At 38.5% G+C, this 13,973-nt stretch overlaps 1 protein-coding gene across 6 annotated transcripts in view; it reads left to right on the top strand.

The window, feature by feature from the left end:
- UBE3A (ubiquitin protein ligase E3A) overlaps window positions 1-13,973 on the top strand; it is a 53,848-nt gene that overhangs the window by 20,762 nt on the left and 19,113 nt on the right. For all 6 annotated transcript variants that reach the window (XM_042041032.1, XM_042041050.1, XM_042041040.1 and 3 more), the window contains 2 exons: window positions 835-879; window positions 9,979-10,289. In XM_042041032.1, the coding sequence (XP_041896966.1) occupies window positions 835-879; window positions 9,979-10,289 (356 nt within the window). The remainder of the gene's footprint in view (window positions 1-834; window positions 880-9,978; window positions 10,290-13,973) is intronic.

Genomic DNA, 13,973 nt, shown 5'->3' with positions numbered 1-13,973 from the left:
TTGTAGTGCCTTGTCTTCTGGCTTGTCTGGCTACAAACTCACTGGTTAGGGGAAAGTCCGAAAGGGAGAAGAAAAATACTGTCTTAAAAAAAAAAAAAAGTCAGCTGTTGCATCTATGCTGTCTTAAGGAAGATGGGAATAAAGAGGAGCTACATAACTATAATTTAGTCTACTGAAGTTAGTATGGAGCTATACCCCTTGAATTACTCTGTAAATTAAGTCAGTGGGGGTTGTCAAGATAAACACAGGTGCTGCTTGTGTGTTCAAAAATGCCAGGCAATAACACTTAATTCTGAATATTACTGGCTGTTCTCTTGGCTGGATTGAAGAAAACAAAGCTGTCTGTGAGATTAGCTCCATGAATTCAGGTGGAGAGAGATGTGAGATTTGCTTTGAGATTCTTTTGGACCCTGCTTCTAAGCTGCTACTTCTTAGACTCCAGCTTTGTAAAGAATTTTTGGTTGCAGTTGATCACTGATAGTCTTTGAGTACACGTTTTGGTTACAGAAGTGGTTATGAAGAATTAGCCCAGAACTGGTGCACTGTGCAGCCTGAATGCAGAAGTACTGGCAGATCTCTTCCTTAATGACTCCTGTTGTGTAAGCAGTGGGGAAAGAGTGCTCTCCTTCTTAAGGAAATTTGGCTTAATTATACTATCATGTTTTATGTTATAAACTGTATTCTAGAGTTTGAGAAATTAAATCTGCAAGTATCAAAAAGTTGATGCTTTTAGTGACAATAATACACTTATCACATTCCATCTTTCGTAACTCTTCATATTGTACTGACTTAGAAGTAGAAGCAATGCTTAAGGTTTTCTGTCTGGTTTTGCAGATCACCAGGAGAACCTCACTCTGAGAACATTGAAACTAGCCGAATGTAAGTAAATGAGTGGATGAGTTTGGTGTATCTTGATTAAAAATGTTCTGAACATATATAATAGTCACTCTTCCATCTGCTTAATAAAAAGAAGACAAAAGTTGAGTAGAACTGTGAAATTGCCTTAGAAAATTTCAAATTAATATTTTGCAATTTTAAGCCTCTGTAGAAACTGATTTTTTTTTTTTTTGAGCGTGAATGAATTGAAGGGAAAGTTCAGAGGTTTAATTTAACGTGAACCAGTAGATGGTAGCATAATACAGTGTCAGAAATCTTACAGCCTATATTCAGACTTGACAGCAGGGATGTAATTTCTACCTGCCATTCACTAACATCTGGCACGGGTTTGAAGACACTTCAGTACTAAGGCACAATACCTGCTGGTATCTGTTGTGGCAGATGGATTGTTGAACTAAGAAAAAAGATTGTGACTTAAATTGGTGAATTTATATGCCAGTTACTTCTGACATAAATTCTGGAAACAGAAAACTAGCTCTCTTTCACTGAACAGTATTCGCAGAACATATTGCTGACAGGTCTGAACCTTTTTTGTCTTATCTTCATTAGTCTGGAAGTCAAGATTAACTAGAAGCAAGATTGTGATGGGCTGAAACCTTCATTTCAGTTTGAAAATTCAAAAGGTTTGCAGGTTTGCATTAAAAAAAAAAAGTTATTTGAGACTTCATTCTTCTGTGAGTTAGCAAACAAAGATTCTTTTCCAGTTATTCAAACTGTTCTGTTACAGAATTCTAATAGGGAAGCCACAAACTGCTCTTCTGGCTTACAGCACAAGTTCCAAAATAATAGAGGGAATGTAGCCCAGTAGTTGTTGTGCTGTCTGAGGCTTCAGAGGATCTGGGTTCATTTCTCTTTTGCCACAAACTTCTTCTCTGACCTTAAACTGTCTCCTTCACGCCTTCCCCCCAAGCAGTTCAGCATTTTACACACCACGGGCTGGATGCCATTTTCAGGATGTTTTGCAGGCTAGGGACATAGTGTGAATTGCTCAAGGACTTCTCTGCTGTAGCTGCCCAACTTAAGGAGGAGCAAGGCTGCTGTGAGCCCCCCAACATTGGACTGAATACCTAAAAAATGGGGAGGAGGAAACGGTGAGGGCTTTTCTGATGTGTTATTAGCAACTCAACTGCAGTGAAACCTTTTCTTGCGCTAGGAGAAGCAATTCTCCTGTATGACAAACTTCTTTTCCCTCACTCATACCATGTTACAGAAGTGCTGTCCAGCTGCTTTCTTAGGAGTGAGGGTTTCAGGGATCCAGACCTGAGAGGTGCCTCTGCATGTTGCTATGTGGACATGCATTAGAAGTCGCAGAACAAAAGCTCTGCCATGGTCTCTTATTCCTGCTCCAGTAGTGGTCTGTGCTGCATTGTGGTTTATTGTTCCTGCAGCAAGTTGAGTTGTGTCCTTTTGTTTCCCTGGCCTAGCCAAACAGGAGAAATAAGGAGGAGTAGGAGAATAAGTAGGAGAAACTACAGCAGCCTGGCTGTAGTCCACTCTGGATCTTGTCAGTTAGATTACTGTTTTTACACGTTTTAAGGAAAGATGTATCAGTAGCACTCATCTAGACTGGTGTGAAACAAAAACTCTAAAGACCTAGGATAAATCAGAAGGAAAAGGCAGTAAAACTTTTTTCCCTCTAGGAGTTTGACAGTTCTTGTGTGTGCATGATTTATTTTCCTTAAAACCAAACATGAAAAAATAATTTACAGTAGTAAGCTTTTCTGTGTGATAGCTGAGTACTTTTTCTTTTTGATGTAGACCAGTGATCAGAGTGACCTTGACTTCTTTAAAATAAATGTGAGCCAGTCAAGCTGTAGGAATTCACATATTTGACTAGTAGTTATACAGTATACTTGTGTAACTAAATTTTTTTTAAACTGTATCACAATGTGATGGGTACTACACCTGTTACAGAGAATTTTTGCAATTCTGCAGCAGAGTGGCTCTTGCCACGTAAGGTGGAATGGCAGGTTGGGTGGTAGAGTTGTGACCTGCAAGCCTACTGTGTTGCTAAAATAGTTACTATGTTATTTACATGCCTAAAATTCATTAGTAAATGCAGGGACCTGTACAAGTGGTTTTTTATTTGCACAATGAATGATTGGTTTTGCTCTGGTTGGCTGATACTGTTGCTTTATTTATTTCCATATTTTGCATTGCAAAGCTTTATACCAGGACCATACTCATATATGTTTCACATGTGTGAATGAAAAGAAATTTAAAGAAAATACTCAGTTTCTTACACAGCAAACTGTTCCATGTGTAAGTCTTGCTTATCCCAAGCTTTTCAAGTTCTGGGTTTCCATGTGATGAACATCTTGGTGCTAGCTCAAAGTCAGGAGTCTTTTTACCTTAGCATTCATTCAGGTCTTAGAATTGTTAAGGTCAGCATCTTCTGTCTGCTACTGTCACACATCTGCATTGACTTTCAGCTGCAATTAATATAACTTTCTTAAAAAATAACTTCTTACCTGTTCCTGTGTTTTCACTCTCTATTTTATGATGTCACATACCAAGGTAAAGGTATGGCCGTCTTCATACGGCTTTCTGTGCATTCATCTTTCCTCCTCTCTGCTTTTGAGGATAGCATGCTTTGCAATTTTGAAACCCTTCTCTCCTTTTCAAATAGGACTGTAGCAAGGCAGTTTTTCTACAACGAGATTGTGGGATAGATGCTGTGTTCTTCACTCCCTCTCTCTGTCTTCCTGCATTGCTCCATATAGCCAGGACAGACCTTCTGTTCTCAGGGTTGCCCTTCCTGAGGAAGTGCCCTGCCTTTGTCAGCACACGATGTTCCCAGAAGCATGGTAGATCTAGAATACATGGTCGGGAGGGAGGTCCCTTGGGTTAAGCTGGTATGGTCCAAGGGGGGTTCACAATCCAGCCCTGCTGTTGGAGTCCACCACACTGGAAAGAATGAAGTTTGGAAAATGTGAGCTTCATGCATATTTGCTGTGGTGCCAGAGGCTGAGGCAGGCAAAAGGTGTTGCAGCACTGCTGGAACAAAGGGCTGGGCTCCAGGTCTGGGTGGAGTGTTTGGCAGTGTGGTGTGCAGGGCTCTTCAAAAGGCTCTGTGTGGGCAGTGCTATTACTGGAAGCTTGTCTTTTCTAGCACTGCTATTCTTACTCTAGCTAAACAGAAGCAGGAAAACCAATGTGCAAGGTTTGAAGCTGAAACTTGTGCAAAACAATATGTAACTTCACAAAGATGACCATCTGCAACACCTTTTTTAACTGTTTTTTATATGCTGGTCATGTTGTTTCCAGAGTGTAGTATAACTGTTGCAGATGTGTCTCTTTATGCCTCTGTTAACACATATATTGGAAGTTGTTTTGCTATTAGTACTAAAAAACCTGTTTCCTAGGTTTTTTCTTACCCAGAAGACAGTTTCCATGCACATTAATGCTTTTTTGGAATTTTTTTTTTTTTTTTTTTTTTTGCATTAAGAAAATTGCTTATGAACATTTTGGCACTTCTGAATTCCTAATAGCCATTGTAAAACAGGCTGTTGTAGATTTACACTTACTAAATTTAGCAATCATAGAATCATCAAGGCTGGAAAAGAACTCCAAGACCGTTGAGTCCAACCCTTGACCAATCACCACCTTATCAACTAGACCATCGCACCAAGTGCCATGTCCAGTTGTTTCTTGAACACTTCAGGCAGGGATGGTGACTCCGCACCCTCCATGGACTGCCCATTCCAAAGCTTGACTGCCCTTTCAGTGAAGAAATTATTTCTGATGTCCAGCCTAAACTTCCCCTGGCACAGCTTGAGGCTATTTTCCTCTTGTCCTATCACTGGTTGGTTGGGAAAAGAGACCAACCTCACCTGGCTTACAGCCTCCTTTCAGGTGGTTATAGAGTGATAAGGTCTCTTCTGACCCTCCTCCAGGGTAAACACCCCCAGCTCCCTCAGCTGCTCTTCATAAAACTTGTGCTCCAGACTTCACCAACTCCACTGCCTTTCTCTGGACACACTCCAGCACCTCAGTGTCTTCCTTGCAGTGAGTGGCCCAAAACTGGACATGGGATTCAAGGTCCAAGAACAGGGAGATGATCACAGCCTCATCCTGCTGGCCACACTATTGCTAGTACAGGCCAGGATGCCATTGGCCTTCTAGGCCACCTGGTCACACACTGGCTCATGTTCAGCTGCTGTGGACCAGCACCCCCAGGTCCTTTTCCACTGGGCAGCTTTCCAGCCACTCTGTCCCCAGCCTGTAGCGCTGCCTGGGGTTGTTGTGAGCGCCAGACCTGGCACTTCACCTCGTTGAACGTCATGCTGTTGGCCTTGGCCCAATCAGTCCAGCCTGTCCAGATCCGTTCCTGCCCTCCAGCAGATCAACACTCCTGTCCAATGTGAGATTTATGTGTAAAAATAATATAAAAATTATTATGACCTAAGCAGAAACCATTCAGAAGTATGTTAATTCATGCTGGTATTTCCAGACAAGTATGAAACATCCATGTGTATTTCTAAAATTCAGGTAAACCTACAAGCAAAAATGATGCAGTTATGCAGGTATTTTAAACTTCAGGCACGTTTTGAATGTAAACATGATTTTAAATGTTTTGTATGTGAACTTCAAATTACTACATGCTTCAATTTTTTCAAAAATTCCTTTAATGTTTAAACTTCTGATTTTTTCTGTGGCAAAAGTTTCCTTTACATGGTATTTCTCTGTACTTAGTTTAAGGTATTTGAGAAATGCAAATTACATTCTGTTTCATATGAACTTTGGAACAAGTACCCTCAATCCTTGTTTTTTATAGGTTTTAGACATTAAAAAATTACTACCAAAAATGTAGCCCAGTTCACCTTTGTCTTGGTGGTACATGTTTCTTGTGATACTCCACAGTTTTGGCAGAATTTAAATTACAAATGCAAAGGACTTACTATCTGGCTTTTTATTAGCTAAAGAACGTATGAAAAGCCTAAAGGCATTCTTTTTTCTGTAACTACCACAAACTAACTCAGTGAATGCTAATTTAATTTGAAACAGAAAAGTGTGCTTGTGAAATTGTTGGACTTTGGGGAAGGAAGTTGGGTATCTATTTTAGGCGCCTGTCCTCCTCACTGAAGCAATGCGTATTGCTTGAGGAGGTTATACAAGGCCCACTGAGTGGGAAGTTATCCTTCAGTCATAAGGATATGCCTGTGAAATGTCTGTGAAATGTTTACAACTGCAGCCACACCAGTGCAGTTTCATAGTTGGATGTGCAACAACAATGAGTATTTGGAAATGTATATGCAAGTCAGTCACTATTGTAGCCTTAACTACAGCAGTAACTGTGTGCTAATGTACAGCAAACTAGGCCTTGAGTTTTCTAAGGGACCAGTTGCTCTTCAGTAGATCCCTTTATAGGAACTTAAAGAGAGCCGCAGTCTTCATGGGGGTAGCGTGAGCTAAGAATAGAGAGTGGTTTTATGTTACCTTGCTTGATGAACCAGTTTTAATGCCTCAGGCCAAGAACTTTAGTTTTCAGCATATTAAATGGCGTGGGGAATGTCAAAAGAGATCAAGTTTTCACTTTTGGACAATATAGAGTATGCTACAAGTTCTTCTGCTGAAAAATGTAGAAATGGGAAATGTGGGCTTTTGGCAATGAAAGGTGATAATAACACCTGAAGTATACACCAGTGGGAATGTGGTATGGAATGTCTAACTGTGTTGTAAAATTACACATTGACTTACTCAGAACTGCCTTTTCTGTAAGTCGTTTTATCAATGAACCTCAGAAATGTAGCTCTTGTGGAAGGCTTGGTAAATTCTCTTCTACCTTCTGAGGTCTGTGTCCTCACTTAAATTTATTTATTTATTTACTTAAATCATTTGTCTAAGGTAATGTGAAAAGACTGTGGAATAGCTTCCAGGGAGAGGGGGGAGGATCCAGCTGGATCCCTGTAAGTTTATGGGGGCTTATGGAACTCATACAAGAATACTCAAAGAGGTGGCTGATGTCATCGCAAGGCCTCTCTCAAGGATTTTTCAATGATCCTGGGAATCTGGAGAGATCTCAGTCAACTGGACACTGGCCAGTGTTGGCCCAATATTCAAGAAGGCCAGGAAGAATGACCCTGAAAACTACAGGACTGTCAGTCTCACATCAGTGCCTGGTGAAGTTATGGACAAGATTATTCTGGGAGTTATTGAAAAACACCTGAAGGACAACTCAGTCATCGGTCACAGCCAGCATGGGTTCATGTCAAACTTAATTTCATTTTATGCCAAGGTAACCCATCTAGTTGATCAAGGGAAGCCAGTTGATGTTATCTTTCTGGATTTCCACTGTCACTTGGTGACAAGCTGCAGTCACTTGGTCTGTTTAGCCTGGAGAAGGACATTGGAGGGGAGACCTCGTCATGGTGTACCGCTTCCTGATGAGGGGAAGCAGAGGGGCAGACACTGATCTCTTCTCTGTGGTGACAGGACCCAAGGGAATAGCATGAAACTGTATCAGGGAAGGTTTAGGTTGGATATTAGGAAAAGGTTCTTCACCTGTAGGGTGGTTGGGCACTGGAACAGACTCCCCAGGGAAGTGATCACAGCACCAGGCCTGTCTGAGCTCAAGAAGTGTTTGTTAGGCAGATGGTGTGATTCTTGAGGATGGTTCTGTGCGAGGCCAGAAGCTGAACTTCGATGATCCTTGTGGGTCCCTTCCAACTAAGGATGATGTCCTATGAAATTCTAATACTGCTGTATTCTAGTACACCATAGTTGTTTGCTTCCATACTTGTTTTAAAACAAAATTTAAAAATACAGCCTTCAATCAGACCTTCTGTCTCTAATAGAGTTTCACAGAACTTGAGTCAGTGAGTCTCCAGCTACAAGTCAAAAGTGTTTGTAAATAGCCTTATTGTAGGCATAGCAAACTTTGAGAAGTAATTGGTAGCTAAAAACTAAAACAAAAAAAAAATATTGAGTCTATCAGAAGTTAACTGTTAGAGACCAGTCTAAGCTTAGCTTTATCTACTGGCATCTCAGATATGACCTGATTAAAATGGAGTGTTGTTTAAGATGAAAAATGTGTTGTTAATATATCAGTGTTTATACATTGATATAACTTTAATCAAACTAGGTGTGTGAGCTAGAAAGATGTGCATGTTGCTGAGACAGATGGCCACAGCTCAGTTGTAACAATTCAACTTTTTCATACAAAATACTTAACCTGGTTACAAATTACAGTATTTCACACTCTAAATCTGGAGGTCTGGAATGATTGAAAGTCAGGAATGATCAAAGCACGAAATTTTGCAATCAGAAATAGTTGTTTCTTAAATCATGTACTGGTCCAAGTTGTATTAAAACACTGTTGCTTTGGCAGGGTTTGGGTGGTTTTTTTTAAAGTCTCTATACTAATGGCTGAAGTATGAAAGACAGGACTAAAAAAACTACTTATTTTTAGATGTACATGGAGAGAGGCAGATTCTCCTAAGCCTACATATAAAAATGTGAGAGACTAGAACTCTTTCCTTAGATTAGAATACAGCTATTCCCTGTTACACAGTGATGATTTTAGTCATATTGCTCATGCTGCTGCTTTTTTTTTTTTTTTTTTTTTCCCCCCCACATCCATCTCAAAGTCCCAGGGAAACCTTTCTCCTCAGCTGTTTTTTTGTTTGGTTTTTTTCCCTTGAAACGTACTGGGGCATTTGAAAGTTCAGATAGACATCAAAGTAATTGTTTTGCTTGTAAGATGTATTTTCTTCTCTGGCATCATGAGGTCTTGAAGGATGAAAAGAAAGAAGCAAAGGTGTTACTGCTGAGTAATATACACCTCAGCAGTCACTCTGAACGTTTTCCCTTCTAAAGTAGCTGCATTGAGACGGCTATTTAACCAGCCATTATTAACAGCAAGGTGCAGCAAGTGCTGAGTAGTACCAGTCTAGCACTTCAGTTCTGACGTACTTGCTCTATGCAGAATCTGTGCATGCATCAACATCAGGAAAGGCAATTTTAAGTTACTATTACAATTTCTGATGCTCTAATCTTTATGGTACTGTATCACTAAAGTTACGTAAAAGGCCCATATGTTACACCTAGTCAAAATGTTTGAAATCTTTCATAGTTGGTAGTTTTCATTAATAACTTACTATCTTAAATGAAGTTGAGGTTTGGGGCTTTCTTTCCAAAATGCGGTCAAACGTTGTGCTCTTGGTGCTGCATGTAGCTGCTTCTGTCCTGATTACCTGCGGCTTTCCAGTGATTTCTTTAGTATTTGCACGTTTCTGCAGAAGTCTGTGACCTTATTAATAAGACAGTTACATTTTCTTTTGTGCATATATATAGTACTGAGCACATAAACTTGTACAGCAATACAGCTGTGATTTTTCAGAATACCTACTTTCCACCTATGATGGTAAGAGAAACAGAAGGATTTGGCAGATACTGCTTTTTTGGATTTTTTTTTTTCTTTTTTTTTAGAGAACCGTATAATTTATTTAAGCTGAGGAGAAAAATATACAGCCTTGAGCACATCTGTAATTGTGTTTTTGGCATCAGTTTAATTAATAAAGGAATATTTTTTGTGCGGATTTAAATAGACTAAATATGGTAATTTAGTCATCTGGAATCTTGTTAAAATGGGTAAAATAGTGTAGTATTGATAGTATTGCTAAATAAATGTCTGAATTGTTTGTGTTTTGTGCCTCTTCCGTCTGTCAGTGGCGACCATGCCTCAGTACTATATATTAGATTCAACACCTGTACAACATCCAGTTCTGTTTCGGTTGCAGCCTTGTTTTGCATTCAAATTGCTCTCTTTTGTAGCAACAGCTGAGATTGTTCAGAACTGTACAAGATTGTCTCCACTGTAGCATTACCATAAAAAACTACGCATGAACAGGATTTATTTTTCACTTACATAGAACCCACAAATTAAATTGTGTGTTAAATATATTTGCATTTGTCAAGATGAGAATCCTGGATTTTAAAAAATCTTCTGATGTGTTCTTTCTGACAGAAATCTTGTGTTTCAGTGCCTGACTAATCTCTGCCTTGCTGATGCTATTGAATGAGCTTTGTATGTGAATGCTCCACTAATCCTTGTACTTACTGTTTGAATGTTTGCTACAGGAAGCGAGCAGCTGCAAAGCATCTAATAGAGCGCTACTACCACCAGTTAACCGAGGGCTGTGGAAATGAAGCCTGTACAAATGAATTTTGTGCTTCCTGTCCAACTTTTCTCCGTATGGATAACAATGCAGCAGCCATTAAGGCCCTCGAGCTTTATAAGATTAATGCAAAACTCTGTGATCCTCATCCCTCCAAGAAAGGAACGAGCTCAGCTTACCTAGAAAACAATTCCAAAGGTGCCCATAACAATTCCTGCACTGACAGAAAAATGAACAAGAAGGAAATGCAAGGCCCAAGAGATGACTTTAAAGGTAAGATGTTTACAATTTTCATAAAATAAAACACATTTCATTTGCACGAGTACAAGCCAGCAGAATTCACTCTGGTGGTGTTCTGCTGACTTTAGTAAAATGCAGTGTTAAACAGTCAAGTATTTTACTATGGTTTTGGAAAAATGGGGGGATTAATGCTGAACACTGATTCCAGACCTAGATCTTGACCGCATCTCTGTTAAAATCAACATGCATTTGTTGTCTTACAATAATAATGATTTTTGCAAATATAGAAAAGCTTTAAGTGCTTTTGTAAGACTGTTTTGGTTTTGCTAGTTTCGTAACTCTTCTGCAGTTAATAAATTATAAAAGTTATACTATTAGCTAATTCCAGATTCTTTGCTAAGAAACTTAACAGATGAAGAAAATGATACAGTGGGTGATAGGCAATGCATTCACTAAGCTAAAAATGTTTGAGCACAGTTATTTTTAAACCAGTGTAAAATGAAATACTGTTCTGTATATGTTTTCTAACTTCTGTTTAGCTTTTCAAACTCTCTCTAATTGTAAATACATACTAATAGAATAGTGTTAGTTGTTGCCAAAACCCGTGGTGCAAACACATCCAGAAACCAGGCCAAATGTAATTAAAGCCGTTAACCTTTGAGCAGACCTTTTTTAACTATTGCGGCAAAAAGTGGTACAAACGCAAGTCCAGATCCATTTATTTTAGCTAAAGAAGGTGAAATTGTTTACAGCAAAGATTTAATAAACACTACAGAATCAGCAATAAAACATAGTACTGTGTTATAAGCAACCCAAGATGTTCCAGTCAATAGCAGCATCAGTTTGTTCTTTATCTGATGCAAGGATAAATTTCTCCCCAAATTATTTACGATCTGAATAAGCAGAGAGGCAAACACTGGGAAAGGGAAGGCAATGTAGCCTTAGATGAGAAAGAGGCACATTAAGTCTATTTTGTGATTTTTCTCTTGATTTTTTTGTATTTTTTATGGAGCTTTTCAGATACAGAATTTTCCTTATTCTCTCTAACCATCCCCTCTCCCCAAGGCGGGTACCTAAGAGTCTTCTCAACCTACCTCCAGAGACAGTCTTTTGGCTACAGCAGTGACTCAGACTTCCTCTTTTGGAGCATCACAAGTACTGACCTTTCTTTGTACCTGTATAGACAGAGAACTTTAATGCATTCTTAAAGCCCATCTGAGGCTAGTTACCTTTGGAATTGGATGATGTCTAAGGAATCTAGCACTCAGAATTGTTTAAGGTCTATGTGCTACAACAGTTACTGGGAAAATTGCAGCTAAGTTTAGCAAAGCCAAGGAAAAGGATGTGTGACTTGTTTTTATGCTTGACATAGGATTGAAAGTTCTAATAAATTGAAAGAAATAATCCTTCAGAAGTAATTACCTAAATTACTTTTCTCGAGTTCTAAGCCCTAAGACTGTTACCTTTGAGGAAAAAATTCCGTGGAAGCCATTGTCAGCATCTCAGTAATACCTTAGGTAGCAGTCCGCAAACAAGGAAATAGAGAAATCACAAATATATAGAAAGCATAGGTTACAATTGTAATCAGAGAGGAAGCATCATTTAAAAATCGATGTTGTCATTACCTGGGAATCTATTTTCAATTTTGATCACCAAAATATTAAATTGGAAACAGAGAAGGTCAGTTGATAGGCAGCAAGGAGACAATGACAACAAAGCTTCCATAAGAGATAAAGAAAATATAATTAATGAATTCGCTAATTAGGGAGTGTGTTGTTGGCAATATATAGATCACACGCAGTCTTTTTCACAGTCAAGGATCACTGTTAAAACTTGACTTCATGTGCAGGTTTTTGACTTCATGGTGCAGTATTACTGAGAACAAGGTCTGAGAGGAGTTGCTTTACTGGATTGCTTATTTGAAATAGAGGACATGAGAGGAAAAAGCATGTAAAAGCTCACAGATCCAGACACAAGTCAGCTAAAATTGGCTTGTGTTATGGTGAAGCTTCACTTAGGTTTGTTTTCCTCCAGCTGTTCTCAGTGCTGTACAGTAAAAATGGGGCAGACCTTTATGGCAGCTCAATTACGGGATGGTCATGGGATAGGACTTAAAGCTGCTAGGAAACTGCTGATGGTATTATTAAATATTTTAATTGGAAATAGTACATGGTTAGTTCCTGTAATACTAAAACGTTTGAAAGAGTGAATGAGGAATTCCTATTCTAAGTATGGAAATCTGAAATGTGTTATATTGTTAAATTGTCAACTTGTGTTGATAATTTTTATGCTATGAATAATGTCTATGGTCCAGACTCAATGAACTTGAGACTGTGGTCCTCATTTTGAGGAGCTGTCTCATGGGACATCATCTGTATCAGCAGTTAAATTTCTCTTAACACAAGAAAATTAAAACTTCTTTTAAAACAAGTTTTTCTTCCTGAGCATGCACTGCAGCAGACAAAAATAGATGCTGTATTAAGCTTGAATCCTTTCATAATGGTTTCAGTAGAGCTGTTTTTTTAACAGGACAGATTTTAGTTTTGAGCTTTGTCAGCATTTTCAGATTGGAGTCAATCTAAGTAGCATGACATAAGGTTAACCTTTCCTGTGTTAGATGTGCTCAAAGAGTGGCTTGGGATTCTGTGAAAGTCAGTAGGTTGTCTGTCTTGTCATCATCTAGTTTGTATTTTTAATTTAATGACTTCTTGGAATGAGTATCAGTCTAGGTAATTACATTTCAAAATATGTTAATGTACAACATCTTTATTAAACATGTCTTTATTAAAATGATAGAATTCTTTCTGCAGAGATAGGTAGTTCTAGCATGGTTAGTGAATACAGTTCTGAGATGTTTTCTAGATCTCTAGAGATGCAATTAAACAGATTCTGTTTTAATTCTAAATTATGTGTCAGTTCAGAAGAATCTGCTTAAACCAGAATATCTTTTCAAGGTCTGATCATGTGGTAATCCTACTGTAAATCATCACCTGATATGAAAGCATCTGTGGGTTCTGTTTGAGAAGTAACATAGAAAGCTATAAATAATGTTTTCTTTCTTTTTTCTAAAGAGAAAGGAAGATTTCAAATAGCAAATGGACCCTTCAAATATCTTATTTTGTATCAGGAGTTGGGGGAGAGGGAAAACAGACAGGTATTTGGAGCAGATGATCTGTGTAAACTATCTTGTTCATCTGAATAGCTTGTTGATGAGTATACCCAAATTGCTTATCTTAGTGAGGCCTAATGTACAAAGAAATAATCTACGTGCCCCACTGTATATGTAATTTAGAAGGCAGCATAAATTTCAGAGCATATATTGAGGGCTTTGGGAGGGTTTTCAGGCATCAATTTAGTATAAAAACAGTTGCAGAAAGCATGAAAAAGAGAAATAAGAAATCTTACATTCCCATTTAAATACCACAAAACAAGTGATTGAGCCTTTTCTTCAAGGTTTGGTTTTAAGGGTGAAAAAATGTGTGAAGTCCATAAACATGAGCTGTGTTCGAAAAAAGAGGTTGATGCAGTCTAGTTTGTTTAGTTTAATGACTTACACATTAACTGTGCAGATTTACCAGAAGACTGTATTGTTGCAGCCTTATTCATTAAGTCTCGTAAAGTTTAAACCTCTTACTGATTGCTCTTGTTTAGACAATAGAGTGCTGTTAACTACCAAATGTAGTTAATTGGCTGCAAAACAGTTTCACCATTGTGCAC

This window comes from Corvus kubaryi, unplaced genomic scaffold (assembly GCF_017639235.1).
Source record: "Corvus kubaryi isolate FWS band 111438036 unplaced genomic scaffold, C.kubaryi_AGA036_p1.0 133, whole genome shotgun sequence".
Taxonomy (NCBI): domain Eukaryota; kingdom Metazoa; phylum Chordata; class Aves; order Passeriformes; family Corvidae; genus Corvus; species Corvus kubaryi.
Note: the sequence above shows the minus strand (reverse complement) of the source record. Positions and strands in the feature narration are given on the sequence as shown.